Source organism: Tarenaya hassleriana, unplaced genomic scaffold, assembly GCF_000463585.1.
Source record: "Tarenaya hassleriana unplaced genomic scaffold, ASM46358v1 Cleome9, whole genome shotgun sequence".
NCBI classification, from domain to species: Eukaryota; Viridiplantae; Streptophyta; class Magnoliopsida; order Brassicales; family Cleomaceae; genus Tarenaya; species Tarenaya hassleriana.
This window is the reverse complement of record NW_010971389.1, coordinates 978,736-1,003,213: the sequence shown is the minus strand read 5'-3', so window position 1 is coordinate 1,003,213 and position 24,478 is coordinate 978,736. Positions and strand designations below refer to the sequence as shown.

General features: G+C 37.5%; 5 protein-coding genes across 7 annotated transcripts; 2 read left to right on the top strand and 3 right to left on the bottom strand.

The window, feature by feature from the left end:
• The first annotated feature begins 523 nt into the window (after window positions 1-523).
• LOC104803690 (nucleobase-ascorbate transporter 3) lies at window positions 524-4,801 on the top strand. The gene is made up of 14 exons (XM_010527705.1): window positions 524-907; window positions 1,366-1,463; window positions 1,544-1,720; window positions 2,238-2,338; window positions 2,436-2,511; window positions 2,601-2,660; window positions 2,788-2,972; window positions 3,057-3,153; window positions 3,292-3,378; window positions 3,511-3,569; window positions 3,672-3,763; window positions 3,851-3,928; window positions 4,030-4,190; window positions 4,340-4,801. The coding sequence occupies exons 1-14, from the start codon at window positions 742-744 to the stop codon at window positions 4,556-4,558; spliced, it is 1,656 nt and encodes a 551-aa protein (XP_010526007.1). The 5' UTR covers window positions 524-741; the 3' UTR covers window positions 4,559-4,801.
• A 1,447-nt stretch (window positions 4,802-6,248) lies between these two features.
• Window positions 6,249-9,620, bottom strand: LOC104803687 (probable disease resistance protein At4g33300). Its single transcript, XM_010527701.2, has 5 exons — window positions 8,837-9,620; window positions 8,078-8,466; window positions 7,655-8,010; window positions 7,355-7,560; window positions 6,249-7,267 (listed from the first exon to the last, which is right to left on the bottom strand). Exons 1-5 carry the CDS (start codon window positions 9,519-9,521, stop codon window positions 6,438-6,440), a joined length of 2,466 nt encoding a protein of 821 aa, XP_010526003.1. The 5' UTR covers window positions 9,522-9,620; the 3' UTR covers window positions 6,249-6,437.
• A 1,855-nt stretch (window positions 9,621-11,475) lies between these two features.
• LOC104804511 lies at window positions 11,476-11,882 on the top strand. Its single transcript, XM_010528823.1, is given in 2 exon segments — window positions 11,476-11,509; window positions 11,512-11,882. Coding segments are annotated over 2 exon segments (405 nt in total).
• A 2,856-nt stretch (window positions 11,883-14,738) lies between these two features.
• On the bottom strand, window positions 14,739-16,029 carry LOC104803686. The gene has a single exon (XM_010527700.2). It carries the CDS (start codon window positions 15,997-15,999, stop codon window positions 14,821-14,823), a length of 1,179 nt encoding a protein of 392 aa, XP_010526002.1. The 5' UTR covers window positions 16,000-16,029; the 3' UTR covers window positions 14,739-14,820.
• A 3,372-nt stretch (window positions 16,030-19,401) lies between these two features.
• LOC104803685 (uroporphyrinogen-III synthase, chloroplastic) lies at window positions 19,402-23,115 on the bottom strand. 3 transcript variants are annotated; one of them, XM_010527699.2, is made up of 10 exons: window positions 22,774-22,792; window positions 22,494-22,619; window positions 22,201-22,288; window positions 21,814-21,880; window positions 21,277-21,395; window positions 20,747-20,842; window positions 20,303-20,358; window positions 20,063-20,148; window positions 19,685-19,819; window positions 19,402-19,580 (listed from the first exon to the last, which is right to left on the bottom strand). In XM_010527699.2, the coding sequence occupies exons 2-10, from the start codon at window positions 22,560-22,562 to the stop codon at window positions 19,529-19,531; spliced, it is 768 nt and encodes a 255-aa protein (XP_010526001.1). In that variant the 5' UTR covers window positions 22,563-22,619; window positions 22,774-22,792; the 3' UTR covers window positions 19,402-19,528. The 3 variants fall into 3 exon arrangements, with proteins under 3 accessions (XP_010526001.1, XP_010525999.1, XP_010526000.1); XM_010527697.1 differs by lacking the exon at window positions 22,494-22,619 and having other exon boundaries at window positions 22,774-23,115; XM_010527698.1 differs by having other exon boundaries at window positions 22,494-22,878.
• Between the last annotated feature and the right edge of the window lie 1,363 nt (window positions 23,116-24,478).

Below are 24,478 nucleotides of genomic sequence, written 5' to 3'. Positions count from 1 at the left end.
TCGTTCCAGATAATGACTTCAAGTCACGTGGAGACACCTTCGTCCGGTCCGGTCCGGTCCGACCGACAGAGAAGGGCCGAGGAGAGTGGTTTCTTCTTCTTCCGAAAAAGATGCAAGTCCCTCCGCCGTGTTGGGTTTGTGTCCGCTTCTTTTTTTTCTTTATCAGTTTCGAGAATATCCCCATCCATAGTTATGAGATCCAAATCTATTAATTGAAATATCCCAACAATCAACACTACAATAAGTTACTAGAATCAATAGGTATTCAAATCGTTTATTTGTAACATACTTTAATCATTTATGATGATCTTTCAAAAGAAATGCGATGATCTTTCAAAACAAGTACAAGCTTATCGGCAAATGTTGTAGGCATTTTGGGGTTAGAGTTTGGTTGAACAATATGATAAGGTTTGGCTCTTCAATCACCTCCTGAAGAAAGTTCATGATAACATTTATCTTCGCATTTTTATTATATTTAATTTCTTTTAAAAATTAAATAAGATAAAACTTTACTCCATTCCGTTTCCCGAAAGCAAACAAGTGACTTTTCTCTCTCTCTCTCTCTTTTTTTTTTGTTCTATCTGAACTTCTTTGTCTCGAGATTCGCTTCTCTACGCGAACTCCTTTATCATCATCTTCCCTCTGTCGGTTGGATCGAAAAGGTTTCTGTAAGAAAGAGATTCCGAAAGTTTCCAACTTTGTGTCAATATACCAAAAGAAAAAGGAAAAAGTTGATTCAGAATGGTGGAAACAGGGGACCATCAACACCATCCTCCGGCGACCGCCTCCGCCGCTGCTCCGCCGATGGTTGTTCCGCCGTCTCTGGCGGTTTCGAGGGGACCCACTTGGACTCCGGCGGAGCAGCTCCACCAGCTTCAGTACTGCATCCACTCAAACCCTTCATGGCGTCAGTCTCTCTCTCTCTGCTTTTCGCCTGTAGTTCGCAGATTATTTAATCATGATTCAGATGTAAAGATGGGTTAGAGTTTAAAAATCTTCTCTGGTCAAAAGTTGCTTGATTTTATAATTTCCTTTTTTATTTAGTTAATGTTTATGGTACCTTTTCTGGATTTCTGTGTGTTCTGATTCCAATTCTTTGAGGAACATTTTAGATCCCAGAATCTTAGTATCTGGTTTAGTGATATTAGCTTATACTTAATCCTTATTGTTTTATGATTTCTCGTTAACTACTAATCTACTAATTTAATCCGTTCCTATGCGTCGATCTATATTAGAGAGATTTACTCTAATAGTTGGATTAGTCTGTTTTTGCTTTATATTTGATAGATATTTTAGTTCTATATGTTGTCCCTGTCGGCTTAACCATCTCTGTCTCCTTGGTTTTTCTAATTTTGATTTCGGCAGATGAATCTGTTTTACTGGCTTTCCAACACTACATTGTGATGCTTGGGACAACCGTGTTGATTGCCAACACTCTTGTGCCCCAGATGGGTGGGGATAATGTATGTTATTGACACTCGGATATTCATTTTCTTGTCACGGATATGCATTGGGCTGTTTTATTGATGCTTTGAACGAATAGGGTGATAAAGCGCGAGTAATCCAGACACTGCTGTTTATGTCGGGAATAAACACGTTGCTACAAACCCTTATCGGGACAAGGCTTCCTACGGTGATGGGAGTTTCTTTTGCGTATATTCTTCCCGTGTTGTCGATCATCAGAGATTACAATGATGGTCAGTTTGCATCCGAGAAGCAGGTAATCTTGGTTTGGTGCTGAATAGATCCATAATTAAAAAAATGTTGTTCTCCAGCGCATGCCTGTTTAGCCTCAATTTATATTGCATCCTTGCTATCGTAAAATGGTTTTTATCCGGTATGAAAAGATGTGTAACAGGCAGAACTTCTAGTAATCGAGTAACGAGTACTATTGAAGGTACCTTGAAAATACATTGTTAAAGAAACCATTTGATCGCATCAAAGGCCTTAGCATCGTCCTTCCAGAACTAATCATGGAATTGCAATAATAGATTACCTCTATGCATCTAGACCGGGCCACAATGCTGTTGATTTTGACAGTGATCTAGGAAACTGGTGTATCCATTTCACATTGTAGTTTAACAGTGCATTCCTCATTTTTTCCGAGTATTCTCGTGGTAGCTGTCTGCTTGCATTTGCTGTCTTACTCCTGTTTCATTTCCTTGTCATTTTGGAGAGATGCCATTGCCTTTCTTTCTCCCTTTTATTTTTTGATTTTTAGACATGGGTCTTTACAGAGATTTCGGCATACCATAAGAACTGTACAAGGATCTCTAATCATTGCGTCGTTCGTGAATATCATACTTGGATATGGTCAAGCATGGGGAAACCTGATAAGGTGACGCAAATTTCTAATGAACTTTTGATCAAAGAGAAGATTCTTATTCCCTTTATGTCAAATATCCTAACGCTTATCATCTTGGGTTTTCATGTAGAATCTTTACCCCCATTATTGTTGTGCCGGTGGTTAGTCTCGTGGGCCTTGGTCTGTTCATTAGGGGCTTTCCGTTGGTAATTATTTATAAGAACTCAATTGGCTTAACAATGATAAAAAAGAATTCCGTTCTAATGTCATTGTGTAAGCTCTTTGTCCTTTACAGCTTGCTAACTGCGTGGAAATCGGTCTGCCTATGCTGATTCTGTTGATTGTCTCACAGCAAGTAACTTTTTCCCGCGGGACTTCCTCGTTTCATTTTTGCCTACTGGTTATTTTAAGATTTCTTCACAAACAAAAAAATCAACCCCTTATTTAATGGTTAAGATTGAGCTTCCTCATTTGCCTTGCAGTATTTGAGACATCTCCTTCCGAGGGCACATGCTGCACTCGAGAGATACGCTTTACTTCTTTGCATGGGACTTATATGGGCTTTCGCCGCTATCCTCACTGTTGCTGGTGCTTACAACAACGTCTCGGCCGTGACAAAGCAAAACTGCCGTACAGATCGCGCCTTTCTCATGTCCACAGCTCCTTGGTAAGCCGATTGATACTACCCTTCGCGGCTTTTATTCTTCTTCGGTAAAGGTGTGGTTAATTCCATCGTTCATCACTTGTACAGGATCAAGATTCCGTATCCGTTTCAATGGGGAACTCCGATATTCAGAGCGAGTCACGTGTTTGGAATGTTTGGTGCTGCAATTGTTGCAGCTGCAGAGGTATCAGCTTCTTCCGTGAAATTTTATTTGTCAGTATTTCTATTTTGTTCTATAGATATTCTTCTTGGCCTACAACATATTCTTTTTTGGGTTTCCACCTATTGAAGAGCAATTTTCTCTTTGTTTTTTTTTTGTTAGTCTTCTGGAACCTTTTTTGCCGCTTCCCGTCTGGCAGGAGCAACAGCGCCTCCAGCTCATGTCGTTTCCCGTAGTGTCGGGCTACAGGTTCTCCATCTGTGTCCACTGTCTTAAATCTCTTTCGCCATCGTTTATCTAATACATAACTGATTCTTTGTGTTCCACCGGAAAGCTTGCCCCGTTTTCTGCAAGTGTTTTATGTAATAATTTACCTTGAAGGGTATTGGCATGCTCCTTGAAGGAATCTTCGGCTCCATTGTCGGAAACACTGCATCCGTGTAAGCGCTAAATACTTTCCTTCTAGAGCTGTGCATTAGTTCTCCTATTTAGTCATCAATCCTAGTACTGTTTTTTTTTTATAATTCTCGGTGTTTACACAGTGAAAATGTCGGTCTTCTTGGACTGACACGAATAGGGAGTAGAAGAGTGGTACAGATCTCGACGGGTTTCATGATCTTTTTCTCCATATTTGGTCTGTCTTCCAACTCATCTGAACGAAACCCAACTTTTTTTTAGATTCGGTATTTCGACTTTTGAACTCTCCATTTGTGATCATCAGGAAAATTCGGTGCTTTCTTTGCATCTATACCACTTCCCATCTTTGCAGCCATATACTGTGTACTACTCGGAATCGTTGGTGAGATGCACTGTTTTCTTCTGATATCTCTTTGTAAGGCTTCTTCCATATTAACACTGTTTTGGTTCCTTGTGTTCGTTTTTGTTTCATGGTTTGTCCAGCTGCTGTCGGGATCTCGTTTATACAGTTCTCTAACACGAATTCCATGAGAAATATCTACGTCCTCGGGGTATCTCTGTTCCTCGGGCTCTCGATAGCTCAGTATTTTGTTTCTAACACTACAAGGGAGGGATATGGACCAGTTCGGACGTCAGGTGGATGGGTATGCCCTCGAAATTTGATTGCATTTTTCCTTCGTCAGTCTTTGTAGTAATGCTCAATATGAATCTGTGTGTTCTGTAATGCTTTTGCTCCGGTCTTTAAAGTTTATGACTTTGGTACAATAACAATGGTAACTTATGGCTTGGACAGTTCAACGATATACTGAACACGATATTCGGGTCAGCTCCAATGGTGGCGATCATAGTGGCAACGATACTTGACAACACGCTGGAAGCCCGGCACGCCATAGAGGAAAGGGGAATACCGTGGTGGAAGCCGTTCCAACACAGAAAAGGCGATATGAGGAACGAGGAGTTCTATAGCATGCCACTGAGAATAGACGAGTACTTGCCGACCAGGTTCCTGTGAGTGTTTCAATTTTAACATTTTGAGTTTCGTTTTACATATAAAGTTGTGGGTTTTTTTTTTTTTTTTTTTGGGGCAAGTTTGGTTGTTGTTGTTGTTTTCTCCGTGTGTGTGTGTGTGTGTGTCATGTAACATTGTAGATTTTTATGTGTCCGGTTCTAGTTTTGGTGGGTTTCCGACAAAATGTAACATACTCGAATGATATTTACAAGTCTTTCCAAAACATTGTTTTCATGTTTTGGTTCATGGATGTTATCTGCGGATCTGAACATAATCCGAAGCATTTGAACTAGATTGATATTTTTAAAATGCCAAAACTCGATTGATATTTACAAATCTTTCCAAAACATTGTTTTCCACTGTGGCATGTTCATAAATTTCTATAAATTGTTTGCACGACTTTCAGAGTCTAGGCAAGTTCATTCTTATCTAGTCGATCTCAAATCTGGATTAAAGATAGGAAGGGGTTTTGTGTTAGGTTGGTAACAGCAAAACTAAAACCAAATATCATATCTTACATACAATAAATTCTAGTAATATAAACATTGGAGAGTTGTCTGCTTATGACGCATTACACCGGAATGCGGGTGTAGTGAAAAATAGGCAAGGGTATAGGGTATACCCGAATGCGACGTGTCATGTCGGTGTCCGGATATGGTGTTGCAAGGGTTTTCACACCATAGACAAATGTGGGTAAATAAGTTAGTCTAGAGTGCCGATGTTACTGAAAGTCTAGGTAGAATAGAGTATAAACAGTTCTATAAGAAGATGAATAAGAAAGATTTAATGGAACGTAACGTTAGGGTAGATATTTGGAATGTTGGATCGCTCACAGGAAAGTTGATGAAACTTGTAGACATGATAAGTAGAAAGAGATTGAATATTACTTGCATCTAGGAGAGAAAAGTAGCGAAGTTGAAAGTATAGGTTTTAGATTGTGGTATTCAAATCAAGAATGATCCCAGTAAGATTAAACCAAAAGAGTATAATATAAGACCGGGTTATTATTTGCATGATTTAAATAGATAAAGTCTGCATACACTATGATGACGCAAAAAAAAACTATTATTGATTATTAGTAATAATTATTAAATACGTAAAGAAATTATGAGCATAAGTGAACGAATTGTGGCATATCCAAATGGAATAAATTCAGATACGACAATTGAATCGGTGAGCCATCTTATTCTGTGACCCAAACAAGGCAGAGAAGTCAAAAGGCTCTTTTTGTGTTCACACGAAAGACTTCTATGTAGCAGCCAGACCGGGACCCACATAATCAATTATATCATAAAGACGAGACTCTCACATGCTTCTCATCAACAAATTCCACAATCGTTTTTCTTTTTCTTTTTTTGAATTCCATCTTGGGTTAATAGAATTAATATAATAAATGACAGAAGTGAACATTTCGATATCCCGTTCGTCCGTAAATGATTAAGTTCAGTTTTATAAAAAGTATATATCAATCGGTTAGTATATTATATTCAGTTTTATTTTGATTTTTATTAAAAAAATAATTTTTTCGAATTTTTTAAATTTCGTTTTGATTCGTTTTCGAAAAATTTGGTACAATTTAAAAATTTTGGAAGATTCAATTCAAAAACAGTATGGTTCGATACGGTTGGATTCTGAAAAACCGTATCCAAATATCCACGAGCATAGGCAACAATCAAAATTTTGGCAAGTAAAAGAGTAGGGCATGGTAACCATGCAATGGTTTATTCGATGATCACGAAGAAGAAAACATGTACAGACTTGTACTAAGTGTGTACATGTATATACTACACACACATACATATACTTGAAAGACCGGTGAATAGATTCTAGAAAGTTGGTATTTAGAACAGTGAATTTAGGGTTTCGATAGAATGCAGATTGCCTACTCATCGAGCCAAGCGAGGCTGAAGGATTTCTCGGCGGCTTCCACATAAAGACCTTCGACGGCCTTCACGACGTCGTCCCACATTTCTTCCGCATCTTTGTCGCATATAACGTGGCGTAGAGACTTCAACAAAACAGCGGATCTTGGTAAACCCGATATCCAACACTCCCTCATGTCGATTTTCTCGAGCCACTTGAGATTTCCTATCTCCTTCGGAAGAGACGTCAGGTTAACACACTGGGAAATGTCGACGTACTTGAGGTCAGGCAACTCGCAGATTTCCTCAGGCACGATCTTCAGCTCGGGGCATGCGTATAGCCTCAGGATTTGAAGGGCTTGCAGTTTGCCTAGGCTCTTCGGTAATTCGCAAAGGCGGTGACAATTCGTTACGCTTAAAGAGTGGAGTGATTTCATCCCGCAAATGCTCGTCGGTAGCTCGATAAGATCATCGCAATGATCAATCGTGAGATCATACAATCTCGGGAAAACCTTGGAGATGTCGAGTTCTTTCTGAGCGAAACTGTTGTTGACCTTACAGAGGATAAGAGACATCTTCCGGAGGTTTTCCAGGGGAATCGTACTGTTCGAGAGCTCAGGGACATGAACTCTCTCGAGCCAGAGACTCCTTAGGCAGGTCAGGTCCGAGAAGACGGAGAAGTCATTGATAACCGCCGGTGACATGCCATTGTTGATAATCACGAGGGCTCGGAGTTTGCGCATCTTGCTGATGAAAGGTGGCAAGAAATACTTGTCTGAAGAGAAGTTGAGGATCAGAACTTCTGCCTTGGGGAATTCCATGTCAAACCAATCCATCTCATCCATTTCCCCTACAAAGATAGGAATCTGTTAAACACGGTATCTTTGAAGCAAACGGATCCGATTAAAATCGAGAACCAAACACAAGAAGTCGATACCCGTGTGGAAGGACACGATTAGGGCATTGTATGGCTCATCATTGTTCCTCTCCCATTCTCTCGGAAGTGCCGAGTCTCTTTTAGGCATCAGCAACCTCTGTCTCCGATTTGCTTTTCCACGACCACTGAGATGAAGAGCAAGATCCCGCAAAACATCGTGTTGGGTAACAAATATATCGTAGTAGCTTGTGTACGATGCGCCAAGCCTGCAAAACAAACATGGTTAGTATGCAATTGACTAAATCCACAAGGAGATGAGATGAAAAAAAACACAAATAAAAAGTTCTAAAAATGTGATACCTCGGATCTTTCACGAGAGTGAGGAGATTCTTATCTGATAAATCGACAAGAACCTTAAAAGCTTCTTCTTCCTCGATATCATGGATGCCAACCCACATGTTGATAAGAACATCAAGGGGAATCTTCTTGTCTTCAGGGAAAGCACCCAGATCCATGAAACATTCTCTGCTCTTCAGGTCTAGATTTTCCAGGCTTGTAGCGATCTGATCAAGCACGCTACTCTCATGAGCTTCATCAGCAGGTTCACCCCTTGATAGCCTCTTTGCCGCACCCTCCCAATACTTTTGAGGTCGGTCTTTCAATGAAGCACCGATCACTTTGAGAGCCAAAGGTAGTCCTTTACATTCATCAACAATCTGCCAAACACATCGAAATCTCAGCACTGGAACCAAGCATTTGCTGGAGAAGAAAGTGGCAAGTTACCTGCTTGACCAAATTCTCACTGAAAGCAGGAGGCACGGACTTCTGCCCGAAAGCACAAAGACAGAACAGGGACATCGCTTCCTCTTTCCTTAGTAATTCCACATGATAAGTGGCACTAGGGCCTGTGAATTTGGATCGCGAGACCACAAGAGTTGTGCAGCCAGGGATCTTAAACGTCAACTGGTTTAGTGCTTCGATTGTCCAGACATCGTCAAGAATCACGAGCGCCCGACTTTTAACTCCATACTCGAATTGGAAGTTCCACTCGGGAAGATCAGCAGGATGTAAAGCCTCACACCCAGACAAAAAACCCCAGATAAGGGACCTCAGCTCGTCTAGATTTGGTGACTGTGAAACCGTGAGAAACAAAACCCGGTTGTCGAAGTGCCCTGAAAACGCAGTAAATGGACAAATATCAGTGATCTTAGCGCCAGGGCGCACATCAAGGCAAAGAAATAGTCTCCTGACTCCTAACCAGAGCTCGAGATTCAGATTTCCTCACCCAAATAAGTAACATAACATGCTATATAAGGAACTGAACCTCCCACATATCTTTTAACAGAAATGAATGATCAGCAACATACGGATCAATCGAGAAGAACAAAACCAAGACAGATTCGGCGGCAGTTCTAAGCACATAATTTGAACTCATATTCCAGAAACCCCCACCACAACAAGAGAATTAACGAACAAGTTCCTCACTTCCCATCATATTCAGAAACAACTAAGTTAGAACATCAAATGAACAGAGATACTTACTTCGGATTTCATCGTCCCGTTCAAGCTCTCTTGCAAGAGTAGTCTTCCCCGACCCACCCATACCAGTGATCCCAGCAATCCCGCCCTTATCGTCAAAAATCATCTCCTTCACCTTCCTCTTCCCCAGTTCTAACCCTACCCCTAAATTTCCCAACTCACCGTTCATCTCTATATCCATCGTCATCTCCGCCCTCTTCATCGCCTCCACAACCAGGCCACCTCCCCCAATTTTCATGGAAGCGATCTGCTTACTCAGCTTGTTGAAATTCTTATCTATCCGATCGAAGCTGGCGGACGCATCGGCCCGGAGATGATGAACGTCAGCGAGAATTTGGGTTATCAACGGCCCCTGAAGAAATCTAGAAACCGTATTCTCGATCTTCTCCATCTTCCTCGCGAGGTAAAGCTGCTTCACCATGTTCCAGCGGTGGGAGCTCAGGATCTTCTCGGCGAGCTTCTGGCCCTTGACCAGAGTCTGACGGAGGGTATCGATCTGAAATTGACGGTGCTCGGGAAGTTCAACGCCACTGTACTGGATCTCTTTGATTGTCGGGAGATGATCCTCGATCATGATGCGGAGTGATTCAGCGCTGGTTTTGCACTTGCACGCCCTCATAGATACCAGGAAGAGCTGCTTCACAAGCTCCGTCGCAATTTCACCGACGAAGAAATCGGTTACCGCCATTTTCGTGGGAGAGAGAGAGAGAGAGAGAGAGAGAGAGAGTACTCTCACGTCTGATGTCTGATCCTTAAGCTTATGGCCACTGACGAAGCATCCTCGAAAGGTCGTTGATGGGTATCTTATGTTTTTAAATTGTAGTGTGGAGCCACTGACGAAGCATCCTCGAATGGTCATTGATCGGTATGTTCGTAAAATATATCTCGTGTGTATACATACGTATAAAGAAACACCACTTACCGGTACTTTTCTTAAATTAACATTTAAATATTTCATTATATGAGTTACATCAAGAAAATATATATGCATTTTATTTTAGTCTCTAAATTATCCATATTCTATATTTTCATATCTTAATACGAAATTTTATAAATTTTAAGAAAGACGTTCTGTTTATAATATAAGTAAAATGAAAAATTGTATCCATTTCTCCTTAACTCCTTCTCATCTAAGTAAAGATGGGTTGAGCCAAAAACGTAAATCACCAACACCTTATAGTGACGGTGAATCAACGTATCTACAAACCCCGAATCGCTTGATCATGTCCCGATCCTTAAGATCTATAGCATGCATGTTCGTGTACTAGGTTTAAAAATTTTTGTTTTATCTTCCCTTTATGAACACTAGAACAAGGTCCTTGTGTGATTATGATACGCATGTCCGAGATTCCAGAAAATCCAATACAACAGTCTTATGATCATACACAATCCAAAGAGTTGAATTTCATCTCATCTTGTGGATATCTGTAGAGACTGTTTACGCTCTTCAACACCTCCAGGTGATTGTGAATCTCTACATCTGTAGATCCTGCATATCTTAGAGATTCAAAAATTTAGTTCTCGATTGCACTAACATTCGTGTTCCGGGGTTAGAAATTTTTTTATTTTATATTCCACTGTATGAATCCTATAACCGAATCTCTTTAAGATTATAATAAATCAAAACCTAACGGTAAATCGCGTCACATCCGACTCATTGAGCTTATATCATAGAATGGTTGCAAGGTAATTTGAGTATCAACCATTTACACATCTTTGTTCTCCTCCTACGGTAAAACATTCTTTATAGTGTTTGTAATGAATGTAACAATCGTAATATAACCAGATTTACCCCCGACGAGACATCGCTCTTCAAAGAATTTGATCGTTTATTATTTCAAAACAATATAAGTCTTTGTCCACAACAATGATTTAGTAAATTACTTTTCTTCCCATCTTTGAGACATGATTCGAATAGAGTTATACTTTTAAATAACAATACAATTACTTTTATCATAAAAATTAAGTATATATTGTTTTTTTAATCAACTTGAATGGCCGAATTAAAATCATCATTTCTAATGATTAATTGTTTAAATCCAATCTTGTCCGAAATAATGTCTTTTAAAATTTTGGATTGCTCTTGTCCGTTTACTTCTTATATTTTATAGATCATGTATATCTTGTCTGCATTAAAAATTCAAACTTGTAGAAAAATCAAATATAAATAACAAGCAAAAATATAATAACAATAATAAGTGGAAATAATTTTGAGCAAATGATGTTTGGAGACCCAATTATATAGTTTTGTTTAACTTCATTGACATAGTGAGTTTTTTGGTTGATAGTCAACTTTTTTTTTTTTGTTTCTTCATACTTTTTTAATTGGTCTTCAAATAATACATCTCATTTCACTTTACTTTTCATAAAAATATAGGAGAGTAAAGTTGTATGATTTATCCAAACAAATTCAAGAATAAAAAAACATCTGATTTATGTACATTTAATTATATTTAATTAATAATAACCATTCATGAAATAAAAATACGAAACTCACCGGCCACACAAGGTAAGATCGAGAAGTAGAAATAGTAACTCATCATCATCATCATCTTATTATTGTTTTGATCCCCATTCTCTCGTTTTCTTCACCATTAGGCCTCACTCTCTCATCTTCTTCTTCACTCTCTACAGCAATCTCAATGCCACTGTACCTACAGCCACCGCCGGCGACGGAGAGGCGTCATCTTCCTCCTCCACCGCCGCCGGAGATGGCTCTGTCGGACCCTTCATCGCCGTCCTGGTCGTCGTCACCGTCCTCTGCGTCGTCGTCGGCGTCATCGGACGTCTCTGCACCGGTAAAACCATCATGGGCTTCGGAGACTACGACATGGAGAGATGGGCAGAGAGTCGATGCTCTTCTTGTATCGACGGCCACATCCCTCCGCCGCCTCCGCCACCTCCGGATTGCCGCTACGGAACTTTTCCGGCGAATCCGACGCGGCAGAGATCGGAGAGAGACAGGAGTCTCAAGAACATCAGCCTCCCGCTTGTTCTTTTTCTTCGGCTCAATGAAAGAATTCAAATTTTTTATTTCTTGTTTGGTTAAGATCTTACAAATATCAAATCCCAAAGCCTATGCCGCTCACTCTTTCGGCCTTTTGAAATCCTAAAACTCTAAAAGCCAATGAGGCCATTGTAGTTTTTGCCGGTTGATCGGATGTACAATACAAATATCACAACGTGGTGCTACAAGGCTACATAACTACAATAGTACCCAAACTTTAAACAAGATTAAATATATAAAAATTGTTGGAGACATTTATTGTTAGCATAGGTCTCACAAGTATCTACAATAAATAGTTTTTTTTTTCAAAGCCGTCAAACACAATTTTCTCAAGTTTAATTACTGTACCACGTCTAAAGTTTCGAGGTTATTGGAGTACGATAAACTTCTAGAATACATCAACCACATATTAAGAAGAATTTTTCTGATTACCAAACATAATGAGAAAAGAGATATGAGTAGAGAGACAATTATGTGAATGTTTTTTTAATATTAAAACGAGCTAATCCAAGATCTCTATTTATATTAGAGAAGAGAATATCTTGTATTGATGATTAAATCAACTTCATTTGATTTTGATATTATTCTTTATATCAATTTACCATAAATGATTGGTTTTTTTCTATATTTTATTATGATTTGATTTTTTTATATCAATCAATAATAAATATTCGATTTTCTGGAGATTTTTATTTATAGATTTTTTAGAACATTTCACGATCGAATTTCTCATGGGTTAGACCCATTTTGATTCTTTCACGTAATTTTAAATTTAACAATTCCCACAAGAATCAAAATAGGGAAGTGAGTAACTTGAAACCTAAATGTATCTCATGCATGCTAAAGCACTATATGTTATCTTAGACCATATAGTCGCACATCTATATAGCCTTCGGATCTCTCTCATTCTGGTGCGTTCGATTCGTTCTTGTATTCCTTTGGCCTTAGTGGTATTCGGGGAACCGCTTCTTAACCATGTCATCTTCACATGAAATTCACATATCCATCCCTAATTATGCGAAATTGATTAAAGAGGGGCATTATCAAAATATCCTCCATATGTTATTTTGATTTCAACCTATACATTTCTCTACCTGTGACCATGTGTCCAAAATTATAGTTTGGTCACACAGTAGTCATATTGGTCATAACGTTAAATTTATGGTGATCACTCTAATTCACTATGTTCACCCTTCACATATCAAACTAATCATTTGATAAAACTATTATAAATTTAACGTTATGACCAATATGACCACTATATGGTCAGACTATAATTCTGGTCACATTGCCACAACTAGAGAATGGTAGGTTGAAGTCAAAATAGTATATGAAGAGTATTTTTTATATAATGCCGATTAGAGAAGGATATTTAGTTTCAGTTATGTGTAACTGAAATGATCTAAACCAAATAACAAACCGAATTCGATATAAAAATCGAATGAGTATGATTTTTTTCTAAATCCAAAAATTAAAGCAAAAACAAATATAAAAATAAAAATACAATATTTGAAAACTAATTATATTAATCAATAAAGCTAAATCATAAACGAAATCGAATGCAATATTAAATGTATTAGATGTAGTTTTTCTCAAATAACCAAACATCGTAAAATGGAAATTGTTAATACTCAAGAAGGGCATTATAAAAAAATTACCCTTACTTAATTATATAGATTTCATATTATACCATTTTACACCTTTTTTATGTGTCCGGTATGACCATCATAACCTATTTTAAAATCAGAGTCATATGGTTTAAATTTAAATGGTGGTTACATTGGTCCTATTGATCATAATGATCACAAAAAAATAGGTTAAAAAATATATGATTTGAAATCCATTTAGTAAAGTAAGGGTAATTTTGATAAAATAGCCTATTTTAGTAATATGCTCGAGAGAACTGATGTTGAGGAAAGTCTTGATAACTAACTAACTTTTGTGATGGAGTTATAGTATTTGTGCTTTAGATAGTGTTAGTATGAGAACTTATATGCATATTATGGCTTTGAATGGAGATGGCTTTTATTTTGGGTTTTTTGTTTTAGTTTTTGGATTTTGGTTTTTAGTTTTTGGTTTTTGGCTTTTGGATTTTATAATATTTGAAAACTCAAAAAAAGTAGCTTTTGGTTTTTCATTGATTTTTTCACTAAAATGGCTTTCCAAGTTTTTAGGAAAAGTAATTTTGTAAAAACTTGAATGTTGTTTTTTTTGTTTTTGGATTCTAAAAACTCTAAAAACTCCTACCATTCAAGGCCTAAAAGTCAAAAACCAAAAACTAAAGGCTTTGAATCACATTGGTTTTTATTTTTGGTTTTTTACTTTGCTTTGAATGGAGATGGCTTTTATTTTGGGTTTTTTGTTTTAGTTTTTGGATTTTGGTTTTTAGTTTTTGGTTTTTGGCTTTTGGATTTTATAATATTTGAAAACTCAAAAAAAGTAGCTTTTGGTTTTTCATTGATTTTTTCACTAAAATGGCTTTCCAAGTTTTTAGGAAAAGTAATTTTGTAAAAACTTGAATGTTGTTTTTTTTTGTTTTTAGATTCTAAAAACTCCAAAAACTCCTACCATTCAAGGCCTATATCTTTTAATTATGGATGTGTTTTTCTTCATTCATCGAATCTAAAAGAAGGGCATACAAGGTACTAGATTTTGTGTACTTTTTGATCGAATCTTCGATCAAAGTGTTCCATGTCAAACTCTCATATTTACCAAAGAAAAAACATAGGAAAGGCAAGGCATATATTATATAACTTATAATCATGGCTCGTATAGAATTTTGGAGGTTTTTTTTTTTATGGATATACAAAATGTACCAATGCCAATGCAATAACTCGGGAGAATCAACAAACTCAATATATATATATATATATATAGAGAGAGAGAGAGATATATATATATATATGTAAGAGATAAACAAACAAATAATCATTGAGTTGTTCGAATTTTTGATGAACTATAACATGTATAATCATTCATACTAGAAGGCGAAACGTCCTATTTGCTTGTAAGGCAAGAAAGTCTTCTTCTTCATGTCTTTTGATTCTGCTTTCTTCGTTATGTAATGGAACTCGTGGGGCGAGATAGATGACCTTCTTCTATTGTTGGATTGAGAGCTCGAGCTCGAGTTCGAGTGCTTGACGTCTTCGTGTTTCTTGAAGAAACCCGAAAACTTCATGATCGAATCTTTCTGCTTTGCCCTTCCCTCTGATGCGCTTCTAAACAGAAGAAAGTCTCTTAGCCGCCACTTTCTTGAGGAGGAGGATGACGACGACGATGACGATGACGCAGTAGATGATAAAGATCCCTTCTTGCTCAACGACGGTTCCGATTCTTCCTTCTTCTGCTCTTGTTCTTGTTCATGTTCATGTTCTTCTTCTTCTTCCCATGGATAAGCCGAAACCCGGTAAGGGGAGAGAGATCTCGCCGATCTGCGGCTGGAATCATGCGCTAACTGTCTCCCTCGTTCTCTTCTTGATCCATTTCGTGGATTCTCAATGGCTGCTTCAAATGGGTCAACGTCATCTAATGGTTTCTTCTTGGGTGAAAAGGCTTTGCGGAGGAGGTTTTTACCCTGAGAGATTGGCGAAAGAGGTGAAGTTTTCTTGGATTGATCAATGTCGTCTGATCGAAAACCGGGTTGAGGCTGCAAGGGCTTGATTTTGCCTCCGTCGAAGAGCTCCTCTGCGTAAAGAGATGCGGTTTCGGATCTGTCACCGATGTCGAAAGCGAAATCATCATCATCATCATCATCACCATCACGAGGGAAATTGATATCGTTGTCGGGTGATTTAGGGGTTCCCGGCTTCTCTTCCCCATCAAAGGGAACAAATAGAGACTTAGATAAGAAATCGTCGGCTGATGTATCATCGTAGTCCCTGTAAAACTCTGCAACTCTTCGTGGGCTTGTCGGTGCACTGAAGAAATAACCAGGCAAGTTTCTTGGAGATGATGGAGTCGTCGTGCTCATCACTGCCATTCTCTCTCTCTCTCTCTCTCTCTCTCTCTCTCTCTCTCGTATGCGATGAGAGGGAGACAGATCCAAGAGGGAAGAGAGGGAGTGATAAAAATGGCAGAGGAAGGAGAGAGGAAAGATGCTGTCCAAGCCTGAAATTGCTGACCAAATGAAAATAAATTGGAGCAAATCTAACAGGTACATCTATTTTATTCGATTTTGTCTTTTTCAGCACATTTATTTTTATTTTTATAAATTGGTCCCTACACTTCCTTATAAATTTCCTCCAGTATCCATTTTCATAATTTGTACCAATCAATACCTTATACCAATAACCTGTTATTAATTTTGTAGCAATTTGGCTAGTTTGTTTTTGGAAAATCGTCAATTTTCATTGTTACAAAATATCGAGATATATCATAATTATTGTTGGTTTATCTATCAACCCGTCATCTGGTATATATTATCGAGTATAAAATATTCATGTATTAACAAAATTTAGATTTTGTTTAATTGATTATAACCTCTATTTATAATCATGAGCAATTGGATATGATTGTTTATAACGTGAAAGAAATGGGAATATATAAGTTGATTTTTGTGTACAAGTAGACATCAAATTATAAATATGGGTATCTAGAATTAATATTTATTTAAATAGAGGTACTATCAACCAAATACAATGAACAGGGGTTAAAATGTAAAATAGATAAAATAAAAGTACAGTTTGGTGATATAAAAAAATAACAAATGAATAAAATCGCCGCCATTCAATGCCATTCCATCCTCATGTGTCTGAAATCTGATATTATTAAATTTAAGATTTCGCTATTAACTGTAACCAAACTTCCTTTAATTTTCCACGAAGTCGGACATTTTGACAGTGTGAAGGTTGGTCCCTTCACGCATATTATTATTGTTACACACGTGGGACATTATGTTAGGTGGTGGTCCGTATTATTTATTTAATAATATGCCCAATAAATAGAGCGGGCCTTTGTTCGACTATTTGTGTGATCAAAATTACCGATTTAGCTAAGCATAGAAAATCATGACCCTTGAAAATTCGAATTATTCAGAATTTTATTTTATTTAATCGATTTTATTTTGTTGTTTGTTAACCCAAAACATTAAAGAAATAAAGGTTCTCAACTTCTCATATTGCGACATTTACTTCCAAACTTGTCTTGATTGAGCCTTAAAATAGTTTGGATTACTTGATAAAATTAGAGATATATTACCTAATCTATCAGTGTATAACTCCTTTTAAGTTTCACCAAAATTCCACACAAAATATATAAAACTGTTAGAAATTTCTATTATAATAAAGAAAATATCACGCCCTATTAATAGTCACATGTATCGACGATACAAACACAAAAATAATATATATATATATTTTTCAAAATTTCCATTTTAACAAAAAGACACATACATGCACGAGGGTGGAGTCATTAATATCATATATAGAAACACACATATATACGAAACGGGGCGGTGGCATGTTTATATCACAGGAGCACATGCCCTTTTCATTGTCTAAGATTTTTATCACATATTTATACATTTTATTTTAATTTCGTTTGTTAGTGTCCAATTAAAAACATGAAATTTGTGAAAACAAGACAATAATGAAAAATGCTTTACGAATTGTGTTTTTTTAAATCTTTGTAATCTATATTTTTCTAAGGGTAGATTATATTGAATTCCATTATTTTTATAAAATGAATGGACCTTTGTTGTAAATACGAGAACCGTTCCTAAGCATAAGAGATGAGGCACATAAACTCATTAAAATTAGGGGTGTCAAACGAGTCGGATCGGATCATTTGAGACTTGACTCATTTGGCTCGAATCGTTTTGGGCTTAACTCGTTAGGTTCGTTTTCTAACGAGCCAAAAAAACCTCGGCTCAAATCACTCGCTAGTTTTCTGATCTGAACGACCCGACTCGTTGAGCCAGAGATATATAATATTTTTTATTTATATTTATTCTAAATTTAATTATAAATTTAAATAAATACATAAAAAAATTAATAAAACTCCAATATCATTTAATATTTTCAATTATCACCATCATAATAATTAGGATATTTATAATATCATATGAATAATATAAATAAAAAAAGAATATAAAATTATATTAGAGTTTTTTTATATATATTTAATTTATTTAAAAAAAAGTCAGCTCGTTGACTAGCTCGCCAGCTCGCCGAGCCAGACTCATTGAACACGTGTTCAATGAGTCTGGCTCGTTAGACTCGTTTTTTAATGAGTTGAAAAAATCACGGCTCAAATCGCTCGTTTTCTGGCGAGCCATGAGCCAGCTGGTGAGCCGGGCTCGTTTTGACACCCCTAATTAAAATGGAGGTGAATGATGGGAAATCCATTCACTTTTGGTTGGATGACTGGTCAACTCTAGGCCCGTATATAAGCGTTGTCGGGGAGTTTGGACCGAGGCTGATACTTGTACATAGACAAGCTACAGTTCGTGATGTTGTGATAGGGTCTTCTTGGCGGATTTCGGGTGCTCGGATGGATGCAATTCATAATATTCATTTGCAGCTGGCATGTAGTGAGATACCAACGAATCGCAAAGGTGCGGACAATCCATTGTGGAAGCGAGGCATCAATGATTACAAGTCGACTTTCTCAAGCAATAAGTCATGGTGGCGGCTGCGGACACCGAGGGAGCATGTGTCATGGTATTCGGTGGTTTGGTTTAGACAAGTTGTTCCACGATACTCTTTTCTGTTGTGTCAGATTCTACAACGCACACTACCGACGTGAGATAGGCTCATACAATGGAGAATGAATGTTGACCTAACCTGCTGCCTTTGCGGGAATGCTCAAGAAACATACGACCACCTTTTCTTTCATTGCCCTTACAACACTGCTTTGGACATCATTTGCCGAACGATGTTGGCGTGTTCCACTGGCGGGGCTGAATGTGTGTATTGTTTGGATCAACGATAACTCACACATCACAGCAAGTGACCAACCGACCATCGCCAAAATCCTCCTTCCGGCGACCATATACATTCTGCCGAGATGAATGAATCCAATTCCGCCGAGATGATTCGATGGAAACTCGATAAGGCGGTACGAAACATCATGCTCTTTATCTGGTTGCAGCATAATTGGAAGCACTTGCTCATTATTGAAGAATTGGTATTACCTTATGCGGCAAAACATGACTGATGTAGGTTGATTGATAATTCTAGTAGTGTTGTTCTATTTTGACCATTTGTGATGAGAATTCCTTGTTGTTTACATGCAACAATGATATGGTTATAACATACTCTTAATTCTGATTTTTGATAAATACGCACTCACATTAAATATATATATATATATATATATATATATATATATAAATAAGAATCCAGTCCTCTTCTATGATTTAATATCATCACAACCATTTTTATATCATGTTGACTCATCAAAACTATCATTTCGAATAGATTTGACAATTCATTCAGTACTTAGACTAACTAACTTGACTTAATAAGGCATAAAAAATCTACACTCTATCACTTATGAGTTATCTAATCAATATCTCAAAAAATCGATTTTTATGCATATGATCCTACATGTCATCGAACTATATAAAAATACAATACATTCATAGACAAAAATTATATGTTTTTTGTTAAACGGTAAGTCATTTAATATTCATATACAATAATTTGGTTAATGCCACAATGCAGACTTCACTGGGATTTTAACTTGAATCAGAGTAATTGGTTGTGAGCATTTAGAGCCTCAAGGATGCAGTCCACCCACCTGCCAGACACAAACCAGTTTAAAGACTATTAAGACGAATGAATTCTGAACCTATTTGTATTGCTTTAGGGTTGGGAACGCCATATGACGAAATACAGACTTACCCTTCAAGTCCCGGTTGTGTTGGATAGTAGATTTTCTGCAATCCTAACCGTCTTGCGGCTGAGGCAGTAGTCTCCCCTATACAGGCAATTGAATTGCTCCACTGCTCCAAGTCTGGAATAAGATCAATCCAGACGCTGTTGAACAGATAGAAACTGTGTAAGTTCATGAAAACAGCCATTCCACCATACACACCCAACAGGCCGCAGTTACAATTCTTTACAGATAATGGATTACAGTACTTAACACTAATAAGTTGTTTGACTAATGAAAGGGGACAAAGAAATTTGGAGGATTCCGTGTGCGCTAAACATTTGTTTTATGAGGGACCGAAATTTGAAATACGAACTGCACACGAAGAGAAATTTAACCACGTATACCGAATTGCGGAAGGTGAAGCAGCAGAAACAACAGGAACAGAGAGAGCCTGCTGCAAGAGTGCCTCATCAACAGTGTGCACAGGAACCTAAGACATAATTAAAGGATGTTCAGGGGTATCATACTTCCACAAGTAAATATCAAGGACTGCGAAGCTGTATATAGAATGTACTACTGATGGAGGAAATCAAAAGAAACACATAGAACAACTGGTGCATGTACCAAGTGTAAAGACTACTTACCGTGGTATATGTGTTTAGCCTCAGAACTTCAAATCCACGGGCAGCCAAGCCTTCCTCTGCAATAAATATGGATGAAAAGGAAGCAGGACAGAATCATAAGTAATGATATGCAAAGTTGGTATCTGAAAAAATATTTAGAAAACTATTTTCACGATTGCATATTCTCAGATTGAATGTTTGCCTACAGCATAAACCTTGACAGTTGTTTTTATCCGAAAGACTTATCCGAACCCCATAGTTGGGATAGCACAACATGATATATGGCTCTCTTAAAAAACTTCTGACTGCAAGCCTGCCGCTTAGCATTTGGGATAGCACCATGGAATAGTAGAAAGACATGGAAATATACTCCAATAATACCAATAGATCCAGTCAACACAGCTCATTACTCGTAGGGTTGTTTCCAAATAAGGACAATTAAATCTAGAAACCTATGAAACTCACCAATATCATTGCTTGCTTTCAGGGAAGCCGGGTATAAGACAGAAGACCTTTTTCCAACATCCATTGGAAGCTCTGAAGCCAAAACTTTACCTGTAGCTGAAAGAAGGAAAACGAACAAGAATGAGCCAACAGCCTCTGGCTGACACGACAGAAGCATGCTTCATTCAGACTTACAAAACCAGCCAAGAATAAAATTATTGAATATGAATAAAGATAACTTCATTGACCTATTTATCGATTACCAGCTTGACAGATAAACACATCAAGAAGCTTAAACGTAGATGAGAGAAGACAGGGAATAACTGAAGTTGATGCCGCTAGAGTATGAAGATTGATCATCTAACATCACCACTAGATTCACAGCTAAAAATCCCAGAAGTCAGTTTTTGATGTTCTATAGTTGCTAGAATCCGTTAAAATTGTAACAGTGAGAAATTTAGAAAAAAAGCAAAAACACATCACCATTTGACACTCATTCACTATTAACCGACAGAACTTGCAAATATTGCAGATATAGAGATTACCGATACCTTTTGACGGTGTAAAGGCAACGCCAAGTAATCCTTCAGATGACTGCATTGCCTCTTTAAATATGCTGGCTGTCCCAGAGCCCACAACAGCTATTTTCACTCTTGGGGTGCCAGCTGCCCTAACAGAGGGAGACAATGGAGCTTAGGTCAAATTGAAAGGATAATGAGAAGTTGTCCAACATTTAACGCAGAATATAATCCATACATAAATCCTTATATGAAGATCATTATTACAGAGTTTATGTCAGTAGGATGCTCCTGAAGCTTGCCCAGATGTGATTATATCAATAGAAAGAGGATAGCCTCTATGAAAATAAATGCAAAAAATCAGAATCCAGAGTGGATTAAGCCACAACACATCCAAAGCACATATCTAAAAGCATATTAAACATTTTGGAAAATTTTGTTAAGAGTAGCAGTCGAGAAACCACAAAAATTGGACAAAAATACATCGGTAGCAATACTTTCAGGTAACTGTATGTTAAGTAGTTAACCAATATACAGGGAGTCATGAAACTAACGAGAACAGGTACCTACTTCCATGCATCTAGGAAGACAGAACCTGCTTCTGGAGATGTTATGATGATCCAATCAAATGTGTTATCTGGAATAATATAATGAAACACAAGGAGCGTAAGTCAGAATCCTGAAAACGGGCGCTGCCTCTAGATTCCATAGCATTTTGGGCAGCAAAATAACAATCTTGATATTGAATAGCAACAAGTAATGAAAACATCAAACATGAAAGGCACCACCATTGCATAAAGCAGAAGGTCTTTTGAAAATGCCAGTGTGTAAGACATAAACGACATTGTCTCCGAGCTAGAACGCGTTAGGACTTCCAAAGGCCTCCAGAGTCCAGTTATGAAAACTGATAAAACAAAAGGAGTTTTTCAACCAAATCATCTTCACGGAAAATCTCACCCCTTAATACAGAAGCAAGCTGTTGGAAATCAGGCCCCTGTGCATGTTGAATTAGGGGAAGCTCTAAACAAGATATGCCATGTTTCTCCTGCTTTATCCAAAAGAGATTCCATTAGTTAAGTAATCTGAGCAACGATGCACCAAATAGTTGGAATGTTTTTCTCTATGGATCCTCCAAAAACAAACCACAAAATCAATACTTTGCGAGATCCCAACAGATACGTAAAACAGACTTTCCAAATAAAAATGGAAATTTCAATTTTTTTGTCCCTAAGAAATGAAAAACAGCTTACTCGTGCAACACAAAAAGCACAGTAATACATCGAATTAGGATGAGATCTTGAAATACTAGGGCATTCCATAACCCGGGACGCAAAATTTGTTTGGAATGTTTACCACAGTGGCATTCAATCGAAGCACTACATACAACAAATGCATTCGTTAATCAACGTCCATAAAAAGAACAACGATCAACACAGAATCAGACCAGAAACTCCATAACATCCGTAAAAATGACAATGCGTTTCAGGAACTAATTAAAATACGAAGGCAAATTTGAATTCCAACGCAAACCAGAGCTCGGACGAGTTTCCCGTTCTTGCCCCGTTCCCGGGTCACCACCACCTGCGGAATCGAATTCGAACCCGAAGACGAAGAAATCGAAGAAGAAGAAGTAGAAGCCGAGCTGAAACTAGAAGACAAAGTGACCGATGAAGAAGAACACAGCGATGATGAAGCTCGGATCCAGGCAGAAGCTCTTTGGCTCAGACATTGTCTCCGTGAAGATGAAGGAGATGATGATGATGATGGTGATAGTGATGAAAGAGTGGTGACAGAGGAGAGAGAAAGGACCGACACCATTGAGACGTGTTGCAAGCAGAAGCTCGAGAGAGGGAGCGATACAGGCTATGGGCCAGCCATAATTAAGAATTAAACTTATAAATTTTGACAGCGATTAATTAATTAGGTTTTGTTTAGAGGGCCGAATAACTAGGGAATTTTAGTATGACTCACCTGGGTCGCACCTATTTCACATGTTTACCCCAAAAAAAACATAACATTTTTTTTGAAAAAACGAAATTACCCTTAATGAATATACGATTTTTATCCGTTCGAAAACAACTTCGTTATTACGATTTCATAATTAATTTTAGTGGTATATCAGTTATATGTTAGTCATAATAAAGTCGCAAAAAATAAAAAGAAAACGGTATTTCGGACTTTTTCAACCGAAAAGTGGGTTAAAATCGAAAAAAAAAAATTCGGTGCTAAAATAGGTGCGACTTATTCGAGTAAAATTCCCGAATAATTAGCCATTCTTTATTAATTAACTGATCAGAAGCGGGAGGGTACAGCTGTAAATGCGGATTAGGTGGCACGTGGCATGTAGTCATTCGACCTTGCTCCTTGCCTGCCATTCTCTCTAGTACATAGAAGGTGAGTGGACATGATATTACAAATACGAACGTCCTCATGACTTTAAGAGTTACATCTAAACAATATAAAAAATGGAAACACAACGGAAATACCTAAAAATTAAAACGTTCATTTATAAGATCAAAATGTCTTCGTTTAAAAAATAAAAACATACATTTCTGAGTTTACAAAAAAAACCCTAATTTAAAAAGTTTAAGAAAAATGGCCAAAAAATTCTGTTTTTTTTTTTTTGTGAAATATTAAATTCGATATTCAAATACAAATTGAATATAATAGATCTTGCATCTACTCCATAACGGGTCTCGAGTACATATATTTCACCATCATATAATTGTTTGTTCCCTCGTCTAGTTTCGATAGTCTTACTCAACCGCTCCGTATATGTTCAGCCTCATAATCCGATGATCCGTGTTCTTATAGTAAAATATGAATAAAGTTATAAATTTAATATTTGGTACATACGTATCAACGTAGTGAGACGCATTCCAAATTTGAAAAGCTAAATTCCAAATTCAACAATCACAAATCGAAAAAGAGACGCATTCCAAAAAAATTTAACTTCTACATTTCCTCAAAAATCTTCGACAATTGGGAATTACCTCAACTCTCTGATTGATGACAAGTTCTCTCTATAATAAGTTGTGGGTTCGAAACTCGGGTATGATAACTTTTCTTAATCGGTCAGTTTCGGGTGGTTTATCTATTTTGTATAGTTTACCGACTATTGTTTAGGACCGAAGGTTTACTGTCCGCGATATCGTTACCGTCCGGCTTAAAAGCTATGAGGCGATGCGGGTCCTGCCCATACGACGGGTTACCCACCGTTATAAAAAAAAATCTT

Excerpts from the sequence above, each read along its gene's own strand:
- LOC104803690 (XM_010527705.1), top strand. The coding sequence starts at position 742 with ATGGTGGAAACAGGGGACCATCAACACCATCCTCCGGCGACCGCCTCC. Across the intron at positions 3,154-3,291 it reads CAATTGTTGCAGCTGCAGAG|TCTTCTGGAACCTTTTTTGC; the intron begins GTATCAGCTTCT and ends TTTTTTTGTTAG. Across the intron at positions 3,570-3,671 it reads GTCGGAAACACTGCATCCGT|TGAAAATGTCGGTCTTCTTG; the intron begins GTAAGCGCTAAA and ends GTGTTTACACAG.
- LOC104803687 (XM_010527701.2), bottom strand. The coding sequence starts at position 9,521 with ATGGCGGTAACCGATTTCTTCGTCGGTGAAATTGCGACGGAGCTTGTG. Across the intron at positions 7,561-7,654 it reads ACTCTCGTGAAAGATCCGAG|GCTTGGCGCATCGTACACAA; the intron begins GTATCACATTTT and ends TTTGTTTTGCAG. Across the intron at positions 7,268-7,354 it reads AATCGTGTCCTTCCACACGG|GGGAAATGGATGAGATGGAT; the intron begins GTATCGACTTCT and ends CTATCTTTGTAG.
- LOC104803686 (XM_010527700.2), bottom strand. The coding sequence starts at position 15,999 with ATGTACCTGTTAGATTTGCTCCAATTTATTTTCATTTGGTCAGCAATT.
- LOC104803685 (XM_010527697.1), bottom strand. The coding sequence starts at position 23,061 with ATGGTGTCGGTCCTTTCTCTCTCCTCTGTCACCACTCTTTCATCACTA. Across the intron at positions 21,396-21,813 it reads GTCTTCCTAGATGCATGGAA|GGCAGCTGGCACCCCAAGAG; the intron begins GTAGGTACCTGT and ends TCCCTCTGTTAG. Across the intron at positions 19,581-19,684 it reads ACACAACCGGGACTTGAAGG|GTGGGTGGACTGCATCCTTG; the intron begins GTAAGTCTGTAT and ends TGTGTCTGGCAG.